At 40.8% G+C, this 26,809-nt stretch overlaps 3 protein-coding genes across 3 annotated transcripts; 2 read left to right on the forward strand and 1 right to left on the reverse strand.

The window, feature by feature from the left end:
- Positions 1-611: 611 nt before the first annotated feature.
- On the forward strand, positions 612-6,223 carry LOC308302639 (germ cell-specific gene 1-like protein; the record flags this gene model as incomplete). Its single annotated transcript, XM_080746908.1, has 6 exons — positions 612-813; positions 1,694-1,876; positions 2,757-2,804; positions 3,439-3,591; positions 4,036-4,147; positions 5,854-6,223. The coding sequence occupies 6 exons, from the start codon at positions 612-614 to the stop codon at positions 6,221-6,223; spliced, it is 1,068 nt and encodes a 355-aa protein (XP_080603034.1).
- Positions 6,224-9,066: 2,843 nt separating this feature from the next.
- On the reverse strand, positions 9,067-12,496 carry rcvrn2 (recoverin 2; the record flags this gene model as incomplete). The annotated part of the gene is made up of 3 exons (XM_080738681.1): positions 9,067-9,158; positions 9,500-9,611; positions 12,119-12,496. 3 exons carry the CDS (start codon positions 12,494-12,496, stop codon positions 9,067-9,069), a joined length of 582 nt encoding a protein of 193 aa, XP_080594807.1.
- Positions 12,497-19,825: 7,329 nt separating this feature from the next.
- LOC308302304 (transmembrane protein 100) lies at positions 19,826-20,251 on the forward strand (the record flags this gene model as incomplete). The annotated part of the gene is made up of 1 exon (XM_080746560.1): positions 19,826-20,251. The coding sequence occupies one exon, from the start codon at positions 19,826-19,828 to the stop codon at positions 20,249-20,251; it is 426 nt and encodes a 141-aa protein (XP_080602686.1).
- Positions 20,252-26,809: the final 6,558 nt, after the last annotated feature.

Here is a 26,809-nt window from a genome sequence, read left to right on the forward strand (position 1 = left end):
AAATGCCAAATCATCTGGAGTAATAATTGTCATTGGCACACACAAACCCTGCATCTAGCAAAATAATCTAGATTATCATGTCTACCATGACAGTGCAGCCTTAGTGACAGCATCTTAACTTCAACTTTATTGTCACATCACAAGTTTACAGGTGTAAAAGACTGCATATAATTCTTTTGTACAAGCTCCCAACGTTTTGCAATTTCAAGGAAAGAGAGAAATAAACAAGGGAAGCGAAGTCAGATAAGAAAACACTATGTCAGATATAAAATATCTAATATGTAAGATGCATGGTCAAAGTAGAAATATATGAGGCAAAAAGGCTTCTCATGCAAGTAGAGAATCATTTGGAGCAGATATAAATATCAGCAGATATAAGTTGTAGTCTCTTGTGCCGGTAGGAGACAATTTATAAAGCATACATTTGTAAATCAAATGTATGCATATGTTATAGTGCCAGTGTAATCATAGTCATATATACATTTAAAGAGATAATGCCTGCGTGATCTGCACCCGTTGTCTCTACCAACCCTACTGTACAGTATGTAGAACCCCCATTCCCTTTGGTTACTCTCTCTCTGTCACCTGGGTCTCTGTGACCTCCATCGGCCATGTTGGATCACATGTCACGTCGTTCTCGTTCCCTGATGATCCTGTCCCTGACCACTCTGGCCCTGTCTCTGTCCATCCTGGCTATCTGCACCAACTACTGGTGTGAGGGGACACACAAGGTGGTGAAGCCCCTCTGCCTGTCTCCTGTCAAGATGAAGAACTGCGGCCAGAACAACAGTGAGCCTTACGCCACAGCCACAGGTATGTGGCATTAGGCTATGGTCTTTTAGCTCTCCCAGCATTATATCTAATATACAATGCATGCTACTGCATGGCTGCCATGTTCCTTAAAGACGGGGTGCCGTGTTTTTTACCCTTACAACATGATCATCAGGTATTATGATTATAAGTGTACAGAAAGTGTTAGTTTCTATGTGGCCACACCCACCTGTTCATTAGGCCTAAGTATTTCTGGTTTTCAGGTGGGTGGTGACCCAGCTGAAGTCAGCAACACCCACAGTGTTATTGTATGGTAAAAGGGGAGGGGATGATTTTATTGTGTCACTAAGCGGTGTATTTGCATTGGGCCTTTTGACTCAAAAGCTTTCAGGTAGAAACCAAACATACACAGAGAACACATATTTGCATATTATAACCACACCTGTCTGGGTAGCTCAGTCGGTAGAGCTCTCGTCTTTGGGCCATAAGGTCACAGCTTGGGTGTGGCAAGTCGTGCGGCAAGTATTGGGAGCTGATGTTAGGTGTGGCGCTCCACCTCAGCAATTCATCCAGGAGTCGCATTGTAACGGGGATAGACTCCAGTGTGTTACTGGCTGATACCGGCAATAAGCCACTCCCGACCTACTTGTACTTGGGTTCTATATGTGTCTAACTCCATAGACACATATAAAACAGAAAAAGTACCAAACTATGGCACCACCTCTTTAACTGCTAATACTTCATACGAGTTGTCAACTTGTTGTCAACATTCTATTGGTTTTTATTTTACTCCATAATTGGATACTTGTGAGTATCCACACTGATGTTGTCATTCTAGTTGTGGTGTGCTGAGCAGTGGTCTGGCATATGGCATGCTGTGTTCACTCTTTCACTCTCCTCATGTGCTCGTGGTGCTCTGCAGATAGACCCACTCCCGTTCCATTCAACAACACGCTGTCTCCGGACAGGAAGGAGGAACTGGCCAACATCAGACAGAGACAGCTAGCTAATGCAGTCCACTATGTCTGGGAGACAGGAGAGGACAAGTATGCCTTCAAATACTTTCATACTGGCTTCTGGAAAAGCTGTGAGCAACACGACAATGGTGAGATGTACAAGACACAAATATACAGTACAGTATATACATTTTTATTGATCTGCACAACTTCTTGAATGCTCCAACAGTGTATTTATTAAACATATTTATTTTTATGGGGACAGAGAATTTTGGCCAGCACCCTGCCGAATTCTCTCGGATGTGCATATATTATCCTTGAAAACATGTATTATACACACACATGTGAATGTAATGGAGTATAGACCTGCCTGAAGCCCATTTAAGTCTGACATTATCTACCCTGGCCATGGCTTGAATTTCTCTTTGGATGAACGGTAGATGTTTGGTTTCCCATAATGCCAGACACAGGTTTGAATCCCGGGTGTTACATTGGGTGGGGGGAGGTCGGAGGGATGTGAATGGAGTAGCCCTGCTTGAAGATCATAAGCACAATATCTCCCTTGGTCAAGGTGGGATTCCTTTGACTGAACGGTATATGTTTGGTCTCCGCCACATAAACCAAACATCCTTTTCAGTGTTTTAGGCAAAAAAGGTTGCAACAGGGAGATGAACATCAACATTTATAGGTTTAATAAGAGCCATAGCCTACTGCACTGAAAATCTTCCTGTTGAGATAATATGCATACAGCATAATGAATAGTCATGTTTACATCCAAGATGCTGGAATAAAGAACATGAGAAACATATTCCCCGCTGGAATTAAAGCTCCCCTTCTTCATTAGAGACATTTGACCAAAGTGGTCTTCCTCCACCAAATACCCACACAAAGACATTGCAAGTTGACCATCATAATTTTAACACAGTTCCTGACTTTTTTTTTTTGCACTACTTATGAATATTTACTTTCTCATTTTCATTCCTTTGTGTTTTCTTTTCTTTTCTTACCATGTTAAACATTATATTGCAGGTGAAAAGTGTCGCAGCTTTATAGATCTAACCCCAGGAGAAACACAAGGTAAGTTGAAAAATGGTAAATGGTAAATGGTGCATTTATATAGCGCTTTTATCCAAAGCGCTTTACAGAGATTGTGCATTACATTCACCCATTCACGCACACATTCATACACCGGTGGCGGAGGAAACCATGCAAGGCACCAACCTACTCACCGGGAGCAATTAGGGGTTCAGAGTCTTGCCCAAGGACCCTTCGACATTAACTCAGGGGGAGCCCGGATTCGAACTGGGAACCCTTCGTGCTCTAATAACGGTTTCTCTACCCCTGAGCTATGCCGCCCCAAACCAAACAGCTGAAACCAAAGCTGTCTATGTACAGTATGAACTAATGTAGTGTAGCTGTGCCTTATCTTTGAATCAGGCAGATGGTTCCAAAGGCAAAATAGATATTTATTTAGGTATTTATTTCTTGTTATCTGAAAAACATGTACAGTACATCATTGCAGAGTTATACTGGCATTTGGGTTGCTTTCAGTGGTGTGCAGACACACAGACGACTGCTCAGTTTATGTCTGTTAATATCAGATAATAGGATAATGTTGACAATCGAAATAGTGTCGCTTCAAGCCTGATTTATAAATACTTTTTTAAATATATATATATATATGTGCATGTGTGCCATACGTGCTTCTCAGGGGTACTGTGGCTGTCTTTGATTTCTGAGTTCACCTACATTGGCCTGCTGGGGATGGGGTTCCTGATGAACTGGTTGGAGGTGCTGTGTGCTCACAAGGAGATGTACGCCCTGAAGATCAACTCCTACGCAGCTATCTGCATTGTACTGTCAGGTGCCGTATCCATTATATTCATTACTCTGTGCTCTACCTCTTTACTCTTGTGTATCTCATTGCATTTAGTGTTTTATTATCCATTTCTAAATCTGTGGTTCTCCCCCGAATTGTATTTGGTGGTGGACCCCCCATTGAACAGATTTTGTGCCAGGAACCATTGGAGAAGATTTGGCGAGATTTGTCAAAGATTTTTGAAAATGGACAAAAAATGTAATTGGGCATAACTGTGAACTATTCCTAAATTTTCTCGGGACCCCCTTGGAACCACCTCAACGACCCCTGGGGTGGGGCCTGGGGACCCATACCCCACTTTTAAAGCTGTTAAAGCTGTTGTTGTAAACGTATAAATTCAAGGCATTAACATTATGTATAAAGTAAAAATGTATTACAATATTAATAGTTTGTGTGTGTGTGTGTTCTTTTTTTAATCTCCTTGTCCAGGTCTCGTAGGGATGGTGGCCCACATGATGTTCAGTACAGTGTTTCAGATGACCGTCATTGTGGGACCCAAAGACTGGAGGCCAGATACTTGGGACTATGGCTGGTCTTTTGTGTATGTTGGCTAAGCTTTGAACTTGAGCTCTTTGATCTATAGCTTCCCCACCCGTTTTACCTCGACACCGAATCTCTTCGCTGAAAAATAGCCGATCTACAAGCTTACAAGGTGTGAGGTTGTATATCTTCTATTTCCAGCGAAGAGATTTGAACCACCTATTATGACATGCCCAGAATAGGGGTGTTATAGGGTGTGGTTAAACTTTGTGAAAGCAAAATTCAAGCCCTTTATTGCCATCCTATATATTACCAGTAAGACTCCCTAATAGGGAGATAAGCGACCGTCAGGTCGCAGCGTAATGTTAGGAGCAGAATGTGTAGGAGCAGTGTCCAAAAATGTGTTTGAAGAAATTGGCCTGTTGGTGGCGCTATATGGGACAGATCCATATTGATGAGATGAGTGTAGACATACTGTGTACCGATTTGCGTGATTTTAGGGCAAAATGTGTTGGAGCAGTGTCCAAAAATGTATTTGAAAAAATCGTCCTGATGGTGGCGCTATATGAGACAGATCCATGTTGTTGACGTGAGTGTAGACGTACTGTGTACCGATTTGCATGATTTTAGGGCAAAATCTGTAGGAGCAGTGTCCAAAAATGTGTTTTGCAAGAATCGGCCTCATGGTAGCGCTAGAAGAGGGTCATGTGTGAATTGATGGGTGGAGGTTGTGATTTGGCAGGCAAGGAGTGTGTGTGCAAAATTTGGCATGGATCGGGGCAACTGTTGCGGAGATATGAGCAGGGCAAAAGTGTGACGTGTGACGGACAGACTGACGGACGGACGGACGGACGGACAGCTGGTGGAGGTTTTGATAGTAAGTGCGACCTGACGGTCGCAATAATTGGCTAATGGGAGGGTGGCCAACTCTGGCATAACCCTAAACAAACCCATATATAGGCATGACCACGGTCAACCACTATGAATCAAGACCATAAACCATAAACAAACCCAATGTGTGCCCATATATCAGTATGTCACTATTATTCAGACATAATAACCATAAACAAAGCCAATACACCCATACATGCATGTCACTATGACTCAGACATAAGCATAAACAAACCCGATATGCCTATATAGAGGCATATATGGCAGTAGGGATGGGACGATAAGCAATATTATCGTTTATCGTGATAAAAACACTCACAATAATCGTATCGTGGAGATTTAATTTATCACGAGATCGTCCTCCGTCATGCACTGGGATCAATTCACCTTTTATTTGCCGAGCTGCATATCCGGTACCATTTAAACCCTCTATAATTGGTAAAAGGTACTTATAATATACGTACTTGATACAGTCTTTTTTTTCCCACTCTCTATCAAATGTCTTTGCCAAAAAATAGCTTATCTACAATGTGGGCTTGTAGATCTGCATTTTTTTTGGCAAATGTTCCACCCCAGGATAATGGATTTTGATTATCGCGATAATATCGTCAATCGCAATTTCTTTTGTCACAATAATCGTGATATGTCATTTTCATATCGTCCCATCCCTATATGGTAGATCCAATTGTCCTGGGTCACAGATCTGACCTCAATGCCCATATACCGGTATGGCAATGTGCATAATATATACAGTATATATATTTTTTCCCAATGGATCTTTGTTTCCCAAAGATCCTTGAAGTGTACTGTCACTTCCCGAACACTAACTACTCCCCCTCCTCCTCCACCTGTCTCCTCTCTCCTCCTCCTCATCAGTATGGCCTGGGTGTCATTCAGCTGCTCTATGGGGTCGGCGGTGCTCACGCTCAACTCCTACACCAAGACCGGCATCGAACTCCGACGCAGACGGATGCTCCGACTGGAGGAGGCCAGAGCTGCTGCCCTCGTCCCCTCCTACGACGAGGTGGTCCCTGGCAGCAGTCTGTACTACAGCGGACTGTTGCAGTGTCCAGACGGGATGGTCAACGTGTCGTGGGCCCCGGAGAGCAGCGTGTTCGGGGTGCGGGACAGGGATGTACCGACGCTGGTGATCGTAGGGGGATGCGGGATGGAGGGCTGTGAAGACTGTGAGAGAGAGATGGATGAGATGGAGGAGCCAGTGGACAGGGTGGACTCACCCTGTTAGAGGATCCAACCTCTCATAACAGGAGTGAAAGTCTCACGTTCTTCTGTTCATCCACACAGGGGCTGTTCACAGAGTGAGTGTAAAGTTGACCGATTGACCAAGGCAGTAAGACAATGAAGTTATGCATGCAGCGTCTCTAGGTAACTCCTGAAAGAATGGACTGATGCCAAATTTGCTTTGGCGATACTTCCTGAACATACAGTGGAATTTGTGGGTAAGAGCCAAAGCTAGCTACACTAATCAGAAGGAAATTGCACAAGAACCTATCCAAAGACAGCTGGCTTGGTTTAATGCTCACAGCGCATGTGACACTTTTTTTTTTAGCTCTACTAGAGGCAGCTGGACCCTGGACAAATGTATCCTGTCTTTCTCTGGCAATACCATGCAGAACAGACTTTGTCACCTATAGAAAACATACAATACACATATACATTTATATATGATGTTTATTGTCAAATAAATAGAAGTGTAATCTTTCTCTGCTGATTCCATGTCAGTCATTGTTATAGTTTAGTGTCTGGTGCTTTAACCACTCTTCAAAAATAGCTTGAAGGTCGGTCTGGGGACAGCTGTAACTCAAGTCTGTTTCACTAAGACGAAAGAGTTTAAGTGGTTAAGCACAGGGCTCCGTTTTCAGTCTAGATTAGAAGGTCCTTATGAGTCTGAAGTGTCCGAGTCTGTGAGTCCAGGGCTTGCTGGACGGCTAGCTGGACCACTCGCAGACCACTGGACCGATCAGTGCAATTCTTTTTCTTGATTTTTTTCTAATTTCTTTATATATCTTTCTATTTAATTTTTAGAAACTTTTATTTCATTGGGTGTTTATTCTGGTCCCCATGGTAGGGTAGCATCATTTTTGAGCCGATGCTCCTACTGGCTGTGGAGGGGAAAAGTACTCACATGTTTTACTTAAGTAAAAGTATCAATACTGCAATGTAGAAATACTCTGTTACAAGTAAAAGTCCAGAATTCCAAATGTACTTGAGTAAAAGTATGAAAGTGTTGGAATCAAAATGTACTTAAAGTATCAATAGTAAAAGTACGAAATGTTTGAAAATAGCAGATCTACAAGCGTCGCGTTGTGAGCTTGTAGATCTGCTATTTTCAAATAGCCAGGGTATAAAATAGGGCTAAAGTGGTTTATGTATGTTTTATAATATTTTAATTTATATCTGCAAAGTAACTAGTAACTAAAGCTTTGAGTAAAAGTACAATATTTGGATCCGAGATGTAGTGGAGTAGAAGTAAAAGTATTGGAAATTGGAACTACTCAAGTAAAGTATACAAATACCTCATAATTGTACTAAAGTACTGTACTTAAGAAAATGTACTTTGTTACTGTACACCACTGCTCTCTACACACTCAGCTACAGCCTCCCCAATCCCCATAGCTGGAAGTGAATGTTGGTCCTATGGACAAATACTTGTAAAGTAGCCTACAGTAGAAGGGGAAAGAACATAATAGTAATCTCAGTACGGAAAGAACAGCACTGTGTGTGTCTTCTGAAAGGCGTAGGCCTTTTAGTTTTCACCGTTTTTGGGACTTTTGTTTACAGTTTAATGCAGATCCCGTTGTATACCGCAGACATGGGGTCTGATAAGCCTGTCATACGTGTCACATGCAGGACACATGGACCCTCCCAGCTGAAGCGCACACACAAGACAGACACACAGGGTTAGGAAGATTACAGAGATTTTGAAACGTCTGCTCTCTCATGTTAAACAGAAGATTATTGGAGTAATCCCAAGTTGGAGGGACAAACAGACGGATAGATCCATCCGAGAGATGGAAGGCGGATGTAAGGATGGAGGGGAGGGGAGGGGGGTTCAACGATGGTGGCGTGTGTGAAGGGTCACAGAATGAGTTTGGAAAGAAATGGCAGCACATGCCAGCACATACATGAACTACGAAGCTTTTTTTGTGTGTGTGTGTGTGTGTGTGTGTGTGTGTGTGTATCACTATATAAATCATTTTGACAAAATGTAGATAAATACACATAGGCCTACAGTATTTTCAAAAGAAGCATGAGAAAAACATTTATAGTTACAGCAATTTGTACATTTCTAATTCCATCAAATGTGTGTGCAGTTGGTGGAGGCACATTTAGGCCATCATACAGTACCAAATAATCCTGGATTTTCTACAGTCAGAAAACATGGGTCGTCAGACTCGTCACGCAGCATGTTGTCAAGAGGATTTCTTTCACCCTACACAGCCAGTATACAATACATTCAGTCAAAGGGGAATTTGTTGTTCTCCAGGGGATAAGTGAAATTAAGACTTGCACCAACACGCATATTTGTGACAAAACCTTTAATCAACCTTTTTCCTTCTTTTCTTTTTATACAGCATGTAGTAAATTACTGCACTTGGGTTAAAATAGTAAGACAATTTCAAGATGACTGTCCAAACAAATCTACCAAGAAACATTTTAGCTGGGATTAATTCAATTCTTAAATTATTCTGTCTGTCTTTCAGTCTCTAACAGAATGTATCACATTCACCAACATTCTACAAAAGCTGCTCATTTGAAAATTATATATATATATTTTTTCAATTGCAATGACTTGCAATGAATTACGATTTACAATTTATTGCAATGAATTATAAAATAAGCAGATATGCTAGTCACCAGAAAACCACTTTGCGTGTATAAACACTTCAGTAACGCACACACGTCAAATAACATAAATGTGCTCATATAACTGTAAACCTCTGCTTTCTCCAGTGGTTTGACAAGGAAGGAAGTATTTACAGAGAGGGTTAGGAGGAGAGAATGGATGAAAAAGAGATTGCGAGAGCTCAAGTTTAAACAGATAAAGACAACATTGAAGAGAGTAATTTATTGTTTGACTGGTGGTTCATAGGTGATGAGCCGCATGGCGTCTTTATTCTCGATCACCCCTGTTATGAACTCTCCTTCTGCCAGTCGCTCTGGAGAGAGAGAGAGAGAGAGAGAGAGAGAGAGACATGTTATGTTATATGGGTTGTATACGTAGAGAATAATACAGAAGGGCTGCAAATAGGGCCTTAACAGTTATTGTGTTGATACATTTTGTAGCCTATTCATTGAACAATCGAGAAATGTGTTTTTTAATATATATATATATGTGTGTGTGTGTGTGTGTGTGTGTGTGTGTGTGTGTGTGTGTGTGTGTGTGTGTGTGTGTGTGTGTGTGTGTGTGTGTGTGTGTGTGTGTGTGTGTGTGTGTGTGTGTGTGTGTGTGTGTGTGTGTGTGTGTGTGTGTGTGCGCGCGCGTGCGTGTGTAAATTACCAGTGTCCTTCTTGTTGAAGTAAGACCACAGCTTATTGGCTCTCTTTTCTGGATTGTTCTCATCTTCTGGCAACTTGCTCTGCTCTTCCTTAGGAATCAGCTTAAATATGGCCTGCATGGGATGTGGAGGAACATGCATTTAATGTAGAGAACAATACACATTTATAAAATACAGATATTGCATATATTTAGAATACATACACACACACACACACACACACGTGTGCGCGCGCGCGCGCGCACACGTCGTAAACCAAAACTATGAGTTAAAATGTGTAATGATAGCTTCAGCATCTCTTTTAAACAGACACTTTAATGAATGATGTTACTACAAATGTATGACAGTTGAATAGTTTCTTAAGCCCTTAAGTTATATTATTATATCATATCATATCATATTATGTTATTATTACTTGATTATTATTGTTATTGGTATTATTATTTTCATTGAAAATCTGTTATTGCTTATGAGTAAACAATACATTTACACAGACATTCAATAGTGTCCTACTATGGCCATAATTATATGGTAAGGAGCATGCCACTAGAGGGAGATAATGTCCCAGTAGCCCTGGCTGTTCCCAAAGTGGTCCTTTGATGAGGCAGAGTCCTTAAATCCTTGTGTATGCCACTGAAATGCTTTTACAAACCCACCCAGTTTCACCAAATCATTCATTAGAATTAAGCTGAATACACACTATATTCACTATACAACATGTAATGCAATGTTATTGTCCATGCTTGTTTAGCTTGCCTGATGGAAGTTGTGTCTATAGAATCGCTCTGACCTATTTAATCGAGTAGGCTAACTGCTCTCCCAGAGAAAGGCCTCTTTCAGTACAAGTAGAGTACATTTACTTGGGTATTGTACTTAAGCACAATTTTGGAGTATTATTATTCTCATTTTTTGCAAGCTCATAACTTTCACTCTGCTACATTTCAAATAGAAATATTTCACTCAACTACTTTTCTAGGATGGGACTCTTGGGACCCAAACTAACAAATATTATATTATTAACTAGAAAGGTGAAATTCTGGGAGATTGCAAGTGTTGTTGCCTATTTATATTATACATTGTGATGTCACGTGAAGCTTAACCAATCCTCAAATCCATTATAATGTCCATTCAGAAAAGTGACATACGGATAAGGACGTAGGCCTACATACGCTTGTACGTCCGGTTTACATTTCTGTACAGCTTGAGGAACCGGATAGAACAGGGCACCACATACTCCTCCACTGAACTCAATGGATGTTTTGGGCTACTCTTTTATTTGTTAGTGTTGTTACTTTTGAATACTTGAGTATTTACTTGAGCAGATACTATATCCAACCAGATGCTTTGGGGTCAAACCTTTTAAGTGTGTGTCCCACATAGAGAGGTAGCACTCATCTCCCTCACCTGCAGTAGATTAACCTGGATTAGCCTCCGCCAGAGCCTTACAGTCTTTCTTTCTTTCCCGGCTGACCTACTATCTTGCCCTCTCTAGTTCAGACTGTGAAGACTGTAGATGTTGATCAAGGTGGTAGTGTCTCATGTACAGACATACAGTACAGTACATGTATAAATTAATGGTAGTCTCTCTGCCCCCACCTCCTTATTGTGCATAACTTGACTTGACCTGCATCAGATAGCTAGAACCTATATCTGCAACGCTGTTTTGCACATTGTAGACCTGTCAAAAACTTGTATCATATACAACACATCTCTTAACCTGCATGGAACATGAAAACTGGGAGGTTTCTTAGATGCTACCTGGACTCCAATGATTTCTCCAATGGTTACAACAACTAGAATAGAGTGTTGAGGTTAAATGGCTAAACCCTTTAATCACAGATTATTAGGATTGTGAGGAGGATCATGCAGGCTTGCCTAATGGACTATAAGGCAGACCCCTTGAGCCATTCAATGAAATGCTTGCTTCTCTGAATTTAAGATTAGCCTATTCTGAGAAAAGTAGATGTTCAATTAGTTCATCCTCCTGTTGAGCAACATTTAATGTGAATTGTCTGTCTCGATGTTCATAGTACAGCACTAATGATCTAATAAGTAGCAGTCCATTTGTCCTTGTCTGAAATGGTAAAAATTATTAAGGTTCTGAAAAGAGCCTGTATTCAATTAACTAAAGAACAATTAACCACATGTAGCTTCCCTATTCTGAGGCGAACATTCGGCAAAGAGCTTTGGGGTAGAGGGAAGAAGGAAGGGGGGCCTATCATAGACACCTGGGGGACTCCCATTTTGGAGCCCGCCATAGCTTTATGCTCTGCAACTATTTGAGGTGGCACTGAAATAAGGGATGTGTAAAAACAGAGAAATGTGCAGGTGACAAGAGGATGAACTAACTCTGGAAAACCTACTTTGAAACTAGAATCGAGTCAATGTGTGTTGTCACAAGTCTAAAGAGCTTGACCTTCACCATCTCCAGTATTTTGTTAATAAAACCCAATCAACCCCACCTTCTCACTTGGACATTTTAAGCAGCTTTGACCTTTTATCTCAAGAAATCAAGGATTCGGTCTCTGAATCAAGGACAATTCATAGGCATTGAATGTGGGACGGTTCTGTTCTACAAGGACAGTAACTGTTACCACCATAGACCAGCGTTCTCTCCTCACCTGGCAGATTTCCGTCACCTCTGTCTTGGTGATGTACCCGTTCTTGTCCACGTCAAACAGTGAGAAGGCCCACTCCAGCTTCCTGGTAGGCTTGCCCGAGGTCATGTGCAGGGCGATGATGTACTCCTTGAAGTCCAGCGTACCGTCTTCGTTGGTGTCAAACGAGCGGAACACATGGTGGGCGTAGGTTTGGGAATCGCTGTCTGGAAAGAACCGGGCGTAGATCTGCTCAAACTCCTCCGGGCTGATCCGTCCGCTTGGGCACTGCTTCTCAAAGTTCTCGTACCACTGGGCGATCTCGTTCTCTGTGAACTTGGTGTTCAATTTGAGTTCCTCCAGGATCTCCTTGGACAGCTTGCCACTTGTGGCATTTCCCATTTTGGAAGTTTTTTCCTAAGTGTCCACCCAACGTAAATGTCTTGGCAAGCTCCTTGCCTTTTGAGATCTCCCCTTTCTCGTGGTAAAAGTCTCTGTTTGTGATGCTTTTTTGTTGTTGTTTGATTCCAGAAAATCCCCTTGTTGCTCACAGATTTGGCCTCTCAGGTTGATGTCCAAGGCTCCAAAAGAGTCCTGCAAAGTTTAGAGAAATATTCAATCAAGAGATGAAGCACTACATAATGAAAACATCTGAAATCTCCATTTTAGAATCTGCTTTAGCTAGTATACTGTCAGAATAATCAGTAATGTAAAGGGAGCTCCAACAGACTTACCTGTGCGATGTGCAGACAGAAGATGAGGAAATGTGGGTTAGGGATTGATGGTTGACGGGATTGGATGGATAATGGTTACGAGACTGAGGGAGGGGATGAGGAATTAGCCGACCAACAGGGTTAATTCTGTTAACCACTTAAGCCGTATTTCCAAACTAGCTAAAATAGCTGATCTACAAGCTCACATAATTTCGCATCGTGATACGTTGTGAGCTTGTAGAGCTGCTATTCTTCTCTCTCCACCTTTCCTGGTTTGCTAGACTGTTCTGCTGGTTCCTGCTGGTTTTCTAGGTAGGGCAGTGGTATTCAAAGTGGGCTGCAGGGACCTTGAGGAGTTTCAGGGGGTCCCCAAACTAATTTGTAGTTTAATTATACCATCATTCGGTCCACTTCTTGGGTCAATATTCTAACAATTACATCGCCATAGATTAACAAATGATGTACACACTCATGTAGGCTTATGTCATTTAGACAATCTTATCAAACTGAATTTAAACCAAAACATTATTGCCAGGGTCAAAATCATTATAATTTGGCCTAGTAAAAATAGTCAATTTGGGGGTCTTAGTAACAACTGACCTAGTAACCTACTTTTGTTTCTTTAGTGTAAGCAGGAGGCTGTATGCTTTAGAAGTAACAGGCCAAAATGATTTTTTTCTGGAAAGCACTTTGGGTTAACTTTTAAAATGTGCTATTCAGCTGCTGTATACAAATAAAGCTGACTTGGCTTGACTTATCTTACTTTACTAATGGCCTAGCAATGGGTTTAGTTGACCACTGTCAACTAATTCTGGGCCACCATCTGCCAAGGGTTTTCAGGGTGAGTAGGTAAAAGGTAGGGCAACAGATAAGGGACATAAGAGACAACAAATACGTTTGCCAGGCCGGACGTTGTCTGCCACTCCTGACATCACAAATTAATTGTTTATGAGAATGACAAATTATAACATAGGTAGGTCTACTGTTTTCTTTCTTCTTCTTTTTCTTTTACATTTCCAGCGTTTAAAATGTTGCCCTGTTTCAGGTCACAAGATCCACAACTGGACTGAAACGTTGTCAGCCAAATAAAGAAGTTCTTTTGTACCTACTTGGGTGTGCGGGCTCTACCCTTTAGTGAACTGTTTCTAACCTGTGCCATAGCTATTAGTGGTTAGAGAGGCCAGGCCGTCTGGTAATCAGAAGGTCACAGGGTACGCCTCCTGAGTCCTGACCCGCCCATGTCTACGTGTTGAACGTTTCTCTAAGCAAGACAGACACTTAGCCCCTAACAGCTCATCATCATGACCATCTGAGCAGCCATCAACTGGGTGAGGTTGAAACTGAATTAAAAAAGTATAAAAAGGCCTTAACTTAAGGCTCCAAACATCCCAAAACAAACTGCTACTCCTTGGCCTTGCATCTACAACTCATTTAACCCCTGCTCATTTTGCTAGGGTCAGATGGCTCAGGGTAGAGGACAGAGTATAGCAACTTGCAATGGGCCTGGTCTACAACGTACGCATACACTACACCACAAAGACCTGTCAAACTACCGGTACTTCAAAAACGTCAATGACATCCACAATCACAACAGAGGGAGCTCCACTAATCACATTTAACCCAATTGTAAATCGCTCTGGATTAAGAGCGTCTGCTAAATGCCTAAAATGTAAATTGCAACCCATATTTGGCTCAAATAAGAGGTTAAATTTGTTCTCCTGCTATGCCACACATATGTGAAATGCACTAGGCCTACCAACAGTCTAAACAGAGTGCAAATCACTACTCTCCTTCAAAACGGAGCACTTATGGTGGCTGCAATTCGAAACTGGCCCCTGTAAAAGGTTACTCGAAGCCTAATTTCTCCATTAACTAGAATTTGACAATTAAAAAATTATGATCTTCATTGACTTACATTCTTTTGCTATTTTAATTAGGAAGGAAACCCGGACTGGATCCGCAGATCTGGATCCGGATCCGGATCTTCAAATAGTAAAATCAATAGGAAGTTGAATTTTTTAAATTAGAAATAAAGAAATAAATTAAATAAAAACAGTTCTGGGTTTGGTGATGTTTTATACTGTCTGAATCAGCTTTGTTGCTCCTCCAGACTCTCCTGGAACTTAATGTCAGTCAATGAGGAGCATGTGAAGAAGTTGAAGGATAAAATTAAGTCTGATAATGATTTAATTTTTTTTTACTTCTTTGACAAAATAGCCAATTCTTTACATCGACGGAGCCAGATGTCCCTAGCGCCCACCTATCCTGTATCCCTCTCATTCCCACGTCCTCTGCCATATCTGGGTGACATGCTGTCCCCCCTGGCTTTGTCTTGTTTTTCCAACAGGAATTTGTTTGTCTTTTAAACTGGAAAGTGTTAGGCCACCGTCTTCCTTGTTATTTGACAGCATGTTGACACTACTGCCCCCCCCTCTATCCCCCCCATCCTCCTCTTGTCTTTATTTGGTCTGGAGCTGGGCTGACTTTCTCCCTGCGGTTCACTCTACAATGTTTTTTGTTTGATTTAAAGCACAAATCTTCATACTTCCCGATCTGCAAGCAACCCGTCACGGAAGCGACTTTCAAAATTATACTTAAAAATAAATATTATTCTTATTCTTAATGTTTTGATGACCTAACACCTCAAGGCTCTACGGGTTGCTACTTCGCACAGGAGAATTAAGGCTGCAATACTATACAGTATAACATGCGAGAAAGAAAAAAAGGATTATAAATAGTATTTATTAAATAAAATTGGTCAACTGGTTGACCAACTGGTGGGGTAGAGGCTCAGGGGTAGAGTGGCCATTAAAGTAGCCGGATGGAAACCACGAGATTCCCAGCTCGATCCCAGGCTCCTCCAGAGTTAGTGTCGAAGTGTCCTTGAGCAAGATTCCGAACCCCTAATTGCCCCGATGTGCAGGTTGGTGCTCTGCATGTTTCCTTTAGTGCTTTAGTTCTATATTTTTATGAATTCTGAATGAATGAATGATTTTGTCTGGAGGGCCAAATTGTCATGTGAAGCTTGACCAATCCTCAATTCTGCACGGGACATGCACGGGACAGACAAAACTAACCAATCACAGTGCAGAGATGCACGGGACAGGTACGGGACACACAAAGCCACTCCTTGGAAGCGGCTTTCACCGCTTCCAAAAAAGAAAAAGAAAATAGGGGGTATGCACGTGACATCATCATCATCAACATACCGGAAGTTCTGCGGGAACGCCTACTGAGTGGGAAAAAAACTACTTCCTGGCCTTGACATCCCATACATCCAAAAAGAAAAGTCCTGATTGCATTAAACAATGTTAAACGACGTTAAATCACTTTGACACTTGATTTGCCATTCACTTTATGCATGCGCATACCCTCTATTGATTCCCTACTTGATCATACTACAGTTTATCATGTGTAACTAACGTGTCAAAATAGCAATCCAAAACTGTTATTTTTCAAAATCAGAAATCTGATCTACAAGCTGAAAACGCATCAATGCAACAGCTTCCTGAATTTGAATCCTGAAAAAGAACAGTTTTTGACAAGGTTTTCACCCGACAGCGACAAGTGAAGGCAGTTACAATGTACAATGTCCTCCACCCTGACTCCTTTCAATTCTCCTCTCCCTGACAGCCTTTTTGATTGCTATTCACTCCTACAGTCTGTGATATTTCCTACTCTATTAATATGCTGGTCCATCTATAGGATTACTCATGCCTTTTTCCTGTTCCGCCCCACCCTCCACTGAGCCAATTATCATCACTGTTATCCACAGCCAAGTGACATACTGTACCTCCACCCCCACAAGAGACAATCCCGCTGATACCTGACCTATGACCAGAGCTCTAAGCCTGAACTGCAGCAAGCAGATCTCTGGTCAGTCCTTCAGTGTCTTCCTCCTAGTGAAGAAAATGGGGACTGATGGAACTGTTGCGATAAAAGAAGATTAGCCAATGTGGAATACAGCCACCCAAAGGACTACTAACCAATGAGTGTCCTGAGTAGACCTCTAGACCTACTGCACATATAAACAGAGTTTTTGGTATATATAGTATTGAGAAGAAATGCTGCTATTTGTCCCCAAGTGACTGCAAAAGATGCGGAAATCAGCGGCTCTTGCTGGCTATTTGTCTCAAAAAGCTTTATACACTAACGACGCACAATGCTGAACCCCCTCCGACTGTTATACTTTCCCCATTTTTAACTATTTTTATTATATTTTAACACTTGCTTTGGCAATGTACACATATGTTTTCTCATGCCAATAAAGGTCCTATAGAGTCAACAATTGGATGTGCCCGAATTTTCTTCAATTAAACAAAGTTTAAGTAATTGTTGCTGGAGCAAAATGAAGAATGATTAAAACTCAGTGCTCGATAATGATTTAAAAAATGGATTTCTGTTTGCCATTGACTTTAACTCAGTTTCTCTTCTTTTTTTTCAACCAATTGTTTTATTTTTCAGTTTTTCTTATTATTCTTATTTCTCTTTAATTACATGTTTTAGTTGTACTCAAATGTCCTCATATAATGTGTTTCATTAGCATTGTGTTTGTTTTTAATGTTTTGTGTAAAGTATAGCCTACTTGTTGTCTTGTTATTTAAATGATGCTATACAAATAAACTTACAACGTTTTTTTCTTTGAGCTATGATCATTAGGTCAATTTCAGAATAAAAAAAAAAACATACTTAACAGCTGAATATTGCATACAAAGTATTTGCTTAGGCTCATGGTGACAGCCCAACATAAATAATGTAACTGAAAAGGTGCAGGGAATTATATATTCAAAATAAAACACATTTGGATATTTTCTAAAATCATTAATACAGATGAAGATAGATTCATAAAATGCCACTCCCATTTGCAACGTACAACCTCATTGAAGTCATGTATGTAAAATTATGTATTTCTGTTTTTTTTACAAATGTGTTTAAATATAAACAGATTTAAAATGACACATTTAACGTGGTATTTCATGTTTGCCTCATTTTTAACCTTTCACTTAACAACTTAGCTTTTGCTATTCTGGTGGGAACGTTCATCAAAAATGGCAGATCTACAAGCTCACAATGTGGCGTGTCGTGCTGCGACCCGTTTTGCACTTGCAGATCTTCTTATTTTTTTTGATTGATTTGAAATGTATTTTATATAGAGGAGGAAATGGCCTAGTGACCCCTGGGGTACACTGGTCAACTATAGAAGATAGGGTTTAAGACACATTACCCTGCTTTTATCCCTTTACATTGAATCTCTTTGCTGAAATATAGCCCATCAAGCTCACAACATGTCGCGAGATTGTAGATTTTTAAGCTTGTAGATTTTTGCCAAATGTTCGGCTATCATGATATACCCAGAATTGGCATGAAACACTATAGGTTTAAAGTGGTAAAATGGTAAAATACATGCATGCATGCATGCTGCATGGCACACAGAAGCCCATGTGTTTTCATGCTGAACAAATTTGATATCCTCTTTTCCTTCTAATGTGCAGTTTACACTTTTTACTGCCTCATCCTTTTTAATGCCCAGAAGTTGATGTTCCCCCTTTGACTAAAACCAATGAATGGTTCTAGTGGGTTCAATGGTTCCAAGAGTTTCGGAGCTAAAAGATAAAAACCAAACTTTGTGTTGGCGGTGGAACACAACCCAAATCTTAAGCGTGAAGGAGGGAGGAAAAGAGGAAGGGAGTGGGTCTAACATAAATACCAGCTAATGGCTTATAATGACGCTTAATGACAGACGAGACCTTCCTACTCCAAACAAGGAATGGCAGAACCAAACAAATGATAACACAACAAGCATAACTATTGTGACGTCTGCCATCTTCTGTGGGGCCCCGTGTTGTGACGTACGCGATGAAAAGGTAACAACAGGCCATGAGTCTCCCGTTCCACATTATGCTGTCTCAAATCCGAGACACGCACCAACAGCACTTTCACTTAAATGACTCATACTGTATGGCCATCTTATACCGAGCATTCGTCTATTTTTACATAGATGCCCTGAAGTCACGGGCCGTAACGGAGGTAAGCGATTTTGTGCCACTTCTCTTTAAAAATGTCTCTGTTTATTTGTTCCTGGGAAATTGTTACATTTTAATTCTGCATTTGTAATTTATTAAAATATATATTTACTTTTTTTGTCTGATTTTGCTTTCAGTCAGATACCTATTCTGAATAGAATAATTTAGATAAATAATGACTAATAAAGTAGTTTTTTCAGTTATGTTCCATCCTGTTCAACTATCCAGCTGATCCAACATTTAACTCAATGTCTTGTGTTTTGGTAAAAACGCAAGGAATACAAATACTATGTACTGCCTGTTCTATACTGTTGCCAATAGCAGAAAGGCAATAGAAAGATTTATGTTTGATGATTCAGAATGGAACTGAAATAATATACACAATAAATAATTGATGAGAAATAACAGTTTCATTAGCCTTACGTTTTTATCAGTTACATTCTGTTTGGATACAAACAGTCTCCATTAGAACTAAGATGAACTCTTCTACAGTCAGTGTAAATACGTTGTTAACGAACAGTTTGGGTCCAAGCTTATTCCCTGTCAGCAGCCACTGATATCCACATACACTGCAAAAGGAAATAATCTTCTGTTTATGTTGTGGGAAATGTTCTATTGGCCAATGGACATCTTTAATGGACATTTTAAAAATACATTTGAAAGACAGTTGTCCTTGGGTGTGCAGGTACTGTTTGTGAGGGCTTGTATCTGCCCACTTTAAAATTGGCATCCCTGTGTGGGGGATGTCATTATAGGGGACATTTTTCTATAAAAACATTTTAAATTCTTGACTTGTAGAGACTGAATTGTCAGTTAATGGCAATTCTGAAGACATTACCAGTAGACAACATTGTCAAGTACCATGTCTCTGTTCCATACTATAGGATTGGACCCAGGGCTGATGACACTGAAGGCAAAACAGGAGTAAAGCAAGAAAATAGAGCCAGAGCAAGAGGCTTGTTCACCGTAGACCCCACTGACGAGGAATAACCCAGATGGAAACCCTAGATCCCTCCACTTTACCATCCCCGGACCCGACTGTAAAGTACGACCCCAAATCTGAGACTGTGACTTTACCCGGAGGGATCGTCTCTGTGGCGGGCGTCACGGTGGTGACCGGGGGCGCCGAGCTGTCCTGGGGATCCTGCATCATGGCGTTTGGAGTCTGGGGGACGCTCATCGGCTTGAGCGTGGTGGCCCTGGGGCTGTGGCGCCAGTCCCACCCGCCAGGGGTGGATACCTCCCACCTGCTGGGACTGGGCTGGGTCATCCTGGCGGTCAGTGTGGGCGCGGTGGGCAGCGTGGCCGTCTTTCACCTGGTGACGAAGGGAAGGAGAGCTCTGAGGAGGAGGGAGAGGGAGGAAGGGAAGATGGTTCTGGTGGAGGAGAGTGGGACTGTGTTAAAAACAGTCACTGTGTAAGAACGAAACGAAACGAAACGAAACTTTAACATTTCAGGGTCCCCCCAGATTCCCCTTAACTCTAACTCTGAGTGTACAAATGGAACCATATTAACCTGTTAGTGTTCACTTGGTTCCATTTGTACACTGTGAGAGTTACAGACTTTGATGATGGAGAGGGCCACTATATTTCCACCTTCATTCCAGAGGGCCACATAACATATTGCTACGTCCTACTTTGTCATTCTAGTATCTCATACAAAAGAATAAAAAAATAGATATTTTTTATTCTTTTGAATTGGAATCCTGAATAATTTTTTGTTATTTTTGAATTGGAATCCTGAAATGTAACATTTTGATTTAATTTCAAACACGTTTAATTATATACTCATGTTAACTTTATGAACTTGAATACAAATACATTGGACATAAAAACATTTTAATACTACTATACTAGTCATTAAGCTACTAATATAGACTGAAGGAATTAAAGCAGGTCATGTTTGGAATTGTAACAGCTGAAATCAATAATACATCAGTATTCCAGTATTGACCTGAGGGCCGCATTAAGTGAAGGTGAGGGCCGCATGTGGCCCCCGGGCCGCCAGTTGCCCATGTATGCCCTAAAGGAACCCACAAAGTCCCTGAAATCCACTGGTTCTCAGACGTTTTGATTTCAAGGACTTCCCATAACTCAGAGATACAAATTGAACATTTTCTACACTCTGAGTTACAGACCTGTAAGGGTCGATTTGGAACCCTGAGTGTCCCTGGACCCCCACTTTGAGAACCACTGGTATAAAGTAATGATAATGAAATGAATGTATAATAATAATGAGATAGTGTACATATATAATAAAAATATATTACTTTCACAACATTTGGTTCTGCTGAAGCAATCCGAGACTGCTTTTTGCCATGATATAACGTTGCATAGCAACGCATATAAATAGAGCAGAATTAACTCTTTATCAAAACTTGACATCTCAGGGTTTGTTTTTTACAAACTGTTGTAAATAGAACCACTTGTGTTACGGTTGAATAACATTGATGATGATTTGAGTATCTTACGATTACAACTTTGATATTTTCCGTAACACACTCCCTTCCGTGCTCCATTGTTTGAATTAAATAAATACAATTTTGAACATATAAGTGATGTCAAATGTCCTGTCTGTGTTAATATTAGTATTTAGTGTCCTCTCTCTGTCATCCGTCCTCTTCGTTCCATCTTTCACTGTAGTGTTTCCCAACCTTTTTGGGGCCAGTGCCCCCAATCCAATATACAGGTCTTTATTGTTTGGGTTTTATTTTTATTGTGTATTATGTTGCTTATATCATTTAGAAAACATCTCATGGATTTCCAAATATCAGATTTGACCTTAAACCGGACTGTTATGTGATGATCTACTTCCAAGGGAGAGGAGACAAAAAGCCTGTTACAAGATCAGTTAGCGGGGCAGTTAAGGAGAACAATACTTCAGTTCTGGAAAGAAGCACCAAAATTTTACAGAGTGTACCTCTTGGGTCATTCTTTAGAAAAATCACATTAGACACTTAATTTTCAAAATGGCCGCCAGTTTTAAAGATGGCCGCCTTTTCGGATATGTTTTACAGGACGCCAGCCAGTTAATATCGAATTTTCATAATATTAAAGTTGTTTTGTAGGTTTTAAAACATCCAGAGTTCATTTATTACACTTTTAAAGCAGCCAGAATAACCTTTCTGACTTTTGGTTGGGGTCTTTCCTCACCTGGGACCACCTGGACAGACCCCTGAGCCTATTTCAGTAATCGCTCTGCTCCTGCTCCAGAACAATGTTAAATTAGATCTGAAATATGCTCTGAAATAAAAAAAAATGACTGGTAGCAAATAACAGAGGTCTTCCACGGGGGGTCCGGGACCCCTGGGGGGGATCCTCAGATCTACTACAGGGGGCCTGCCAAATCTGAATTTCTTTTTGAAACTTCGAATGTTTTTATGTATCCTGGTTTTATGTATTGTACTTTGATGGTTTATTACTATTCTCAGTATTATTTATAATGTTTTTTTGTGTTAAACAGTTATGGTTGACAGCTGTTACTGCAGGGATTGCAATAATGAAGGTATTGCAACTTTTCACTTTGGGTGCAGAACATTATTTCCATTTATTGCACTGCACTCACACTGACCAAACACACACACACACACACACACACACACACACACACACACACACACACACACACACACACACACACACACACACACACACACACACACACACACACACACACACACACACACACCTCTTTGTTATTGTCACCCCAAAACCCTCACCTTATTAGAGCCCATGGTCAATTACGCCCAAAGAGATTCACTACAATACAGTAATTTCAGACATGCAGGATATATTCGTCTTCATCATCATCATCTTCAATGTCCAACCTAATAGTGTTGACACAGTCTCCACCATAGCATAGAGTGAAAGGCAGGTTATTTGAGCAGCTGCACCGTCCCTTACAACCTGCTTTGCAGACACATTTGATGAGCTCAAGTACTGCCTTTGGAGCAGGGAGAGCAAGAAACCTGACTGGAATATACCCTACACTCTCTGAATTCCATCTATTTTCTCTGATTGGTGGAAGCACAGGGTATGGTATGGTCAGGTATGATTTATCCTGCACAGAGTTGGCGCGGAGGTAATGTGGTAGCAGTGCAGCACGAGTTGGAGGTAGCATCTCACCCTCCAAGTTCTTTGACAGAAATAGTTCCCATCTGAGTAATCCCAGGGTTGTTGGACCTTTTGAACTGTAAACATGGCATGCAAAATGTTCCGACTGCAATGTTGCAATCTTTTTGGTGATTCCAACAAATGTTCTTCCCCAGTCAGCACCTGAAAAACTATGTACGCAAAGGAACCCTTGACATTTGTAACATCCAATAACTTGAACTCACTCAAATATATAAATTTCCTTTTTTTGTACCGGAGGCAAGGACTTGATAAGGAATCGGGGTATCAGCCTCTTCATGTGTTTGCACTTCCTCAAAATCATGTCCCTTGATGAAGGTATCCTATTATGATGCCTACTTTGTCATACCTGACAAATTGCCCTGAGCTTCCATCAATTGAAAAAAATAGATGGAATTCAGAGAGTGGAGGGTATGTCCAGTCAGGTTTCTTGCCCTCCCTGCTGCAAAGGCAGTACTTGAGCTCATCAAATGTGGCTGCAAAGCAGGTTACAAGGGACGGTGCAGCTGCTCAAACAATAACCTGCCTTGCACTCTCCTCCCTGCAAATGCTATAGTGGAAACTGTCAACACTATTAGGGAGGACATGTATAGTAGTGAATTTCTTTACAACAACAAAGAGGTGTGTGTGTGTGAGAATACTAATAAAAACAGTTAAAAAAAGAAAAGAACTTCCCCATCAAGATACGGCAGGCCCCCTGTAGTAACTCTGAGGACCCCCTAGGGGTCCCGGACCCCCTGTGGAAGACCCCTGGGTATTTGCTACTACTCATTTTTGCTTTCAGAGCCCAGTTACAACAAATTTAATGCTTCAGTTATGATCTAATTTAACATTGCTCTGGAGCAGGAGCAATGCGATTACTGAAATAGGCTCAGGGGTCTGTTTGGGGGGTCCCAGGTGAGGAAAGACCCCAACCAAAAGTCAGAAAGGTTATTCTGGCTGCTTTAAAAGTGTAATAAATGAACTCAGGATGTTTTAAAACCTACAAAACAACTCTAATATTATGAAAATCGGACATTAACTGGCTGGGGTACTGTTCAGAGGCAGCCATCTTGGAAACATGGCAGCCATTTTGATTTTTCAGTGTCTAATGTGTTTTATCATAGGAACAACCCCTAAGGAGTACTTACCCCTAAGTTTTAGGTTTCTTTCCACTTCTGAAGTATTTTAGTGCAAAAATGCATTTATCTGCCCCGCTAAGTACCCTCTCACAGCACTGAATGACAGGGCTGTCATGGCCTTGTCAGTTTACCATGGTATCATGCAGGGGCGTCACTAAGGGGGGAAAAGTGGGACTGAGTTACTAGGGCCCAAGGTGGAGGGGCCTTAATTATTTTATACTTTAGCTATTGAAAAATAGCAGATCTACAAGCTCACAGCTTGTAGATCTGCTATTTTTGAAAATTTTTGCAAATTTTGCTTCTGGGGGGTCCCTGGAACTAAACATTTTGAGATGGGGGTCCGACGGTCCGTGGCCAAATACATATCATTTTGGGGCGTCCTTCACATGAAAAGGTTTGAGCACCACTGACGTAGAAACATATAGGTTTTTCAAAAAACCATAGAAGGATTTGAAATATTCAAAGACTTGCACACATTTTCAAGATTTAAAAAAAATAGCAGATCTACAAACTCGCAGCGCGGCACTCGTGCTGCGCTGTGAGCTTGTATGTCTGCTATTTTTCAATAGTTAAAGTACCCAGGGCCCAGAATGTAGTGCGACACCCCTGGTCACCTCTGCGAACACTGCAGGAAGGTTAAAGCATACCTATTTTTTTACCTTATCATACATAATACAGAAACAATAGAAAAAACATAAGACAAAAACAAACATCTTGACGTTTCACATACTAGTAATAATATTTTATGGATTATAATTGTGGGCTCGCCTGGAAGGCGAGCACACGTATGTTATCTTCATTATTTATAGCTATATGTGTATCTCCTCAAAACTTTGGCGCGCTTCATCTCTTAAACGCTTACACCTTTCAACACCATTCAAATTTTTATGTGTTCAGCTTACTGAGGACAAGTGTGCTTGTATTTTTGGTTTTGAAATGTTTTGTAGTATAAATATAAAAAAATAAAAATGTTTAACTTTAAGCACCCAATGCATTTCCAATGGGTTTAGTGAGTGGGGACAGTGGAGTGGTGAGTGGAGAGAAGGATAATAGACCCATGTTTATGTTAAGGCGCTGTGGCTGCAGTGTTCACACTTCAGATATGCTATCTATATCATTGCGTTCACACAGGTCTGCTCTCTGATTTGATCCAAATGTCTAAGCTTTGTGATGTATAAAACTATAGTTATAGTTAAAACTATAAATAAATGTCCCTCTCCACTCTACTGATTACACAGCTGTGATCAAGAATCAAGTCCGGGCGATGGGATGTAAATCCCATAGCCATATATCCTAGAGCCCGCAGGGACAGTCAGCCATATTAGTGGTTGTTGTTGGTTGTCAGGGAGATATCAAAACCAATGCATTTCCAAGTCAGATCCACAAACACAATAAAAGCCATGCTCCACTCCTCAGTCTGGAGTGGCCACATAGAAGAACGCCTTGGTTATAGACATAGTGGAGGACATATGTGATCTGGGATTGTTAGCCTACAGTATATGCACTCAATATACTCCACTACAGTTGGAGTCCATTTGACAGTTGCTGGTTCCCAAACACAGAATCAAAAATGTAGATCTAGAACACATAGAATATGTACAGTACAGTAAGGTTCAGTAGAGTACAGTAAAAGTACAGTAAGGTTCAGTAGAGTACAGTAAAGTACAGTAAGGTACAGAAAGGTACAGTACAGAAAGGTACAGTAGAGTACAGTACAGTAAGGTACAGTAAAGTACAATACAGTACAGTAAGGTACAGTAGAGTACAGTAAAGTACAATAAAGTACAGTAAAGTAGAATAAAGTACAGTAAGGTACAGTGGAGTACAGTAAAGTACAGTAGAGTACAGTAAAGTACAGTATAGTAAGGTACAGTAGAGTACAGTACAGTAAGGTACAGTACGGTACAGTAGAGTACAGTATAGTATAGTACAGTAAGGTACAGTACAGTACAGTAAGGTACAGTAGAGTACAGTACAGTAAGGTACAGTAGAGTACAGTAAAGTACAGTAAGTTACAGTAGAATACAGTAAAGTACAGTACAGTAGAGTACAGTAAAGTACAGTAAGTTACAGTACAGTACAGTACAGTACAGTACAGTACAGTACAGTACAGTACAGTAAGGTGCAGTACAGTATAGTAAGGTACAGTACAATACTGTAAGGTACTGTACCTTACAGTACCTTATCCTATTTGTTGGGTTGGAACCGAGCCCACACTGTTTCGAAGGAACAGTATTTCTAGTTTATCTATCAGTCAGTCAGTATCTCCTCAAAACTTTGGTGCGCTTCATCTCTTAAACGCTTACACCTTTCAACACCATTCAAATTTTTATGTGTTCAGCTTACTGAGGACACGTGTGCTTGTACTTTTGGTTTTGAAATGTTTTGTAGTATAAATATAAAAAAATAAAAATGTTTAACTTTAAGCACCCAATGCATTTCCAATGGGTTTAGTGAGTGGGGACAGAGTGGAGAGAAGGATAATAGACCCATGTTTATGTTAAGGCGCTGTGGCTGCAGTGTTCACACTTCAGATATGCTATCTATATCATTGCGTTCACACAGGTCTGCTCTCTGATTTGATCCAAATGTCTAAGCTGTGTGATGTATAAAACTATAGTTATAGTTAAAACTATAAATAAATGTCCCTCTCCACTCTACTGATTACACAGCTGTGATCAAGAATCAAGTCCGGGCGATGGGATGTAAATCCCATAGCCATATATC

The sequence above is a fragment of the Nannobrachium achirus genome (assembly GCF_963921795.1).
Source record: "Nannobrachium achirus genome assembly, chromosome: 2".
Taxonomy (NCBI): Eukaryota; Metazoa; Chordata; class Actinopteri; order Myctophiformes; family Myctophidae; genus Nannobrachium; species Nannobrachium achirus.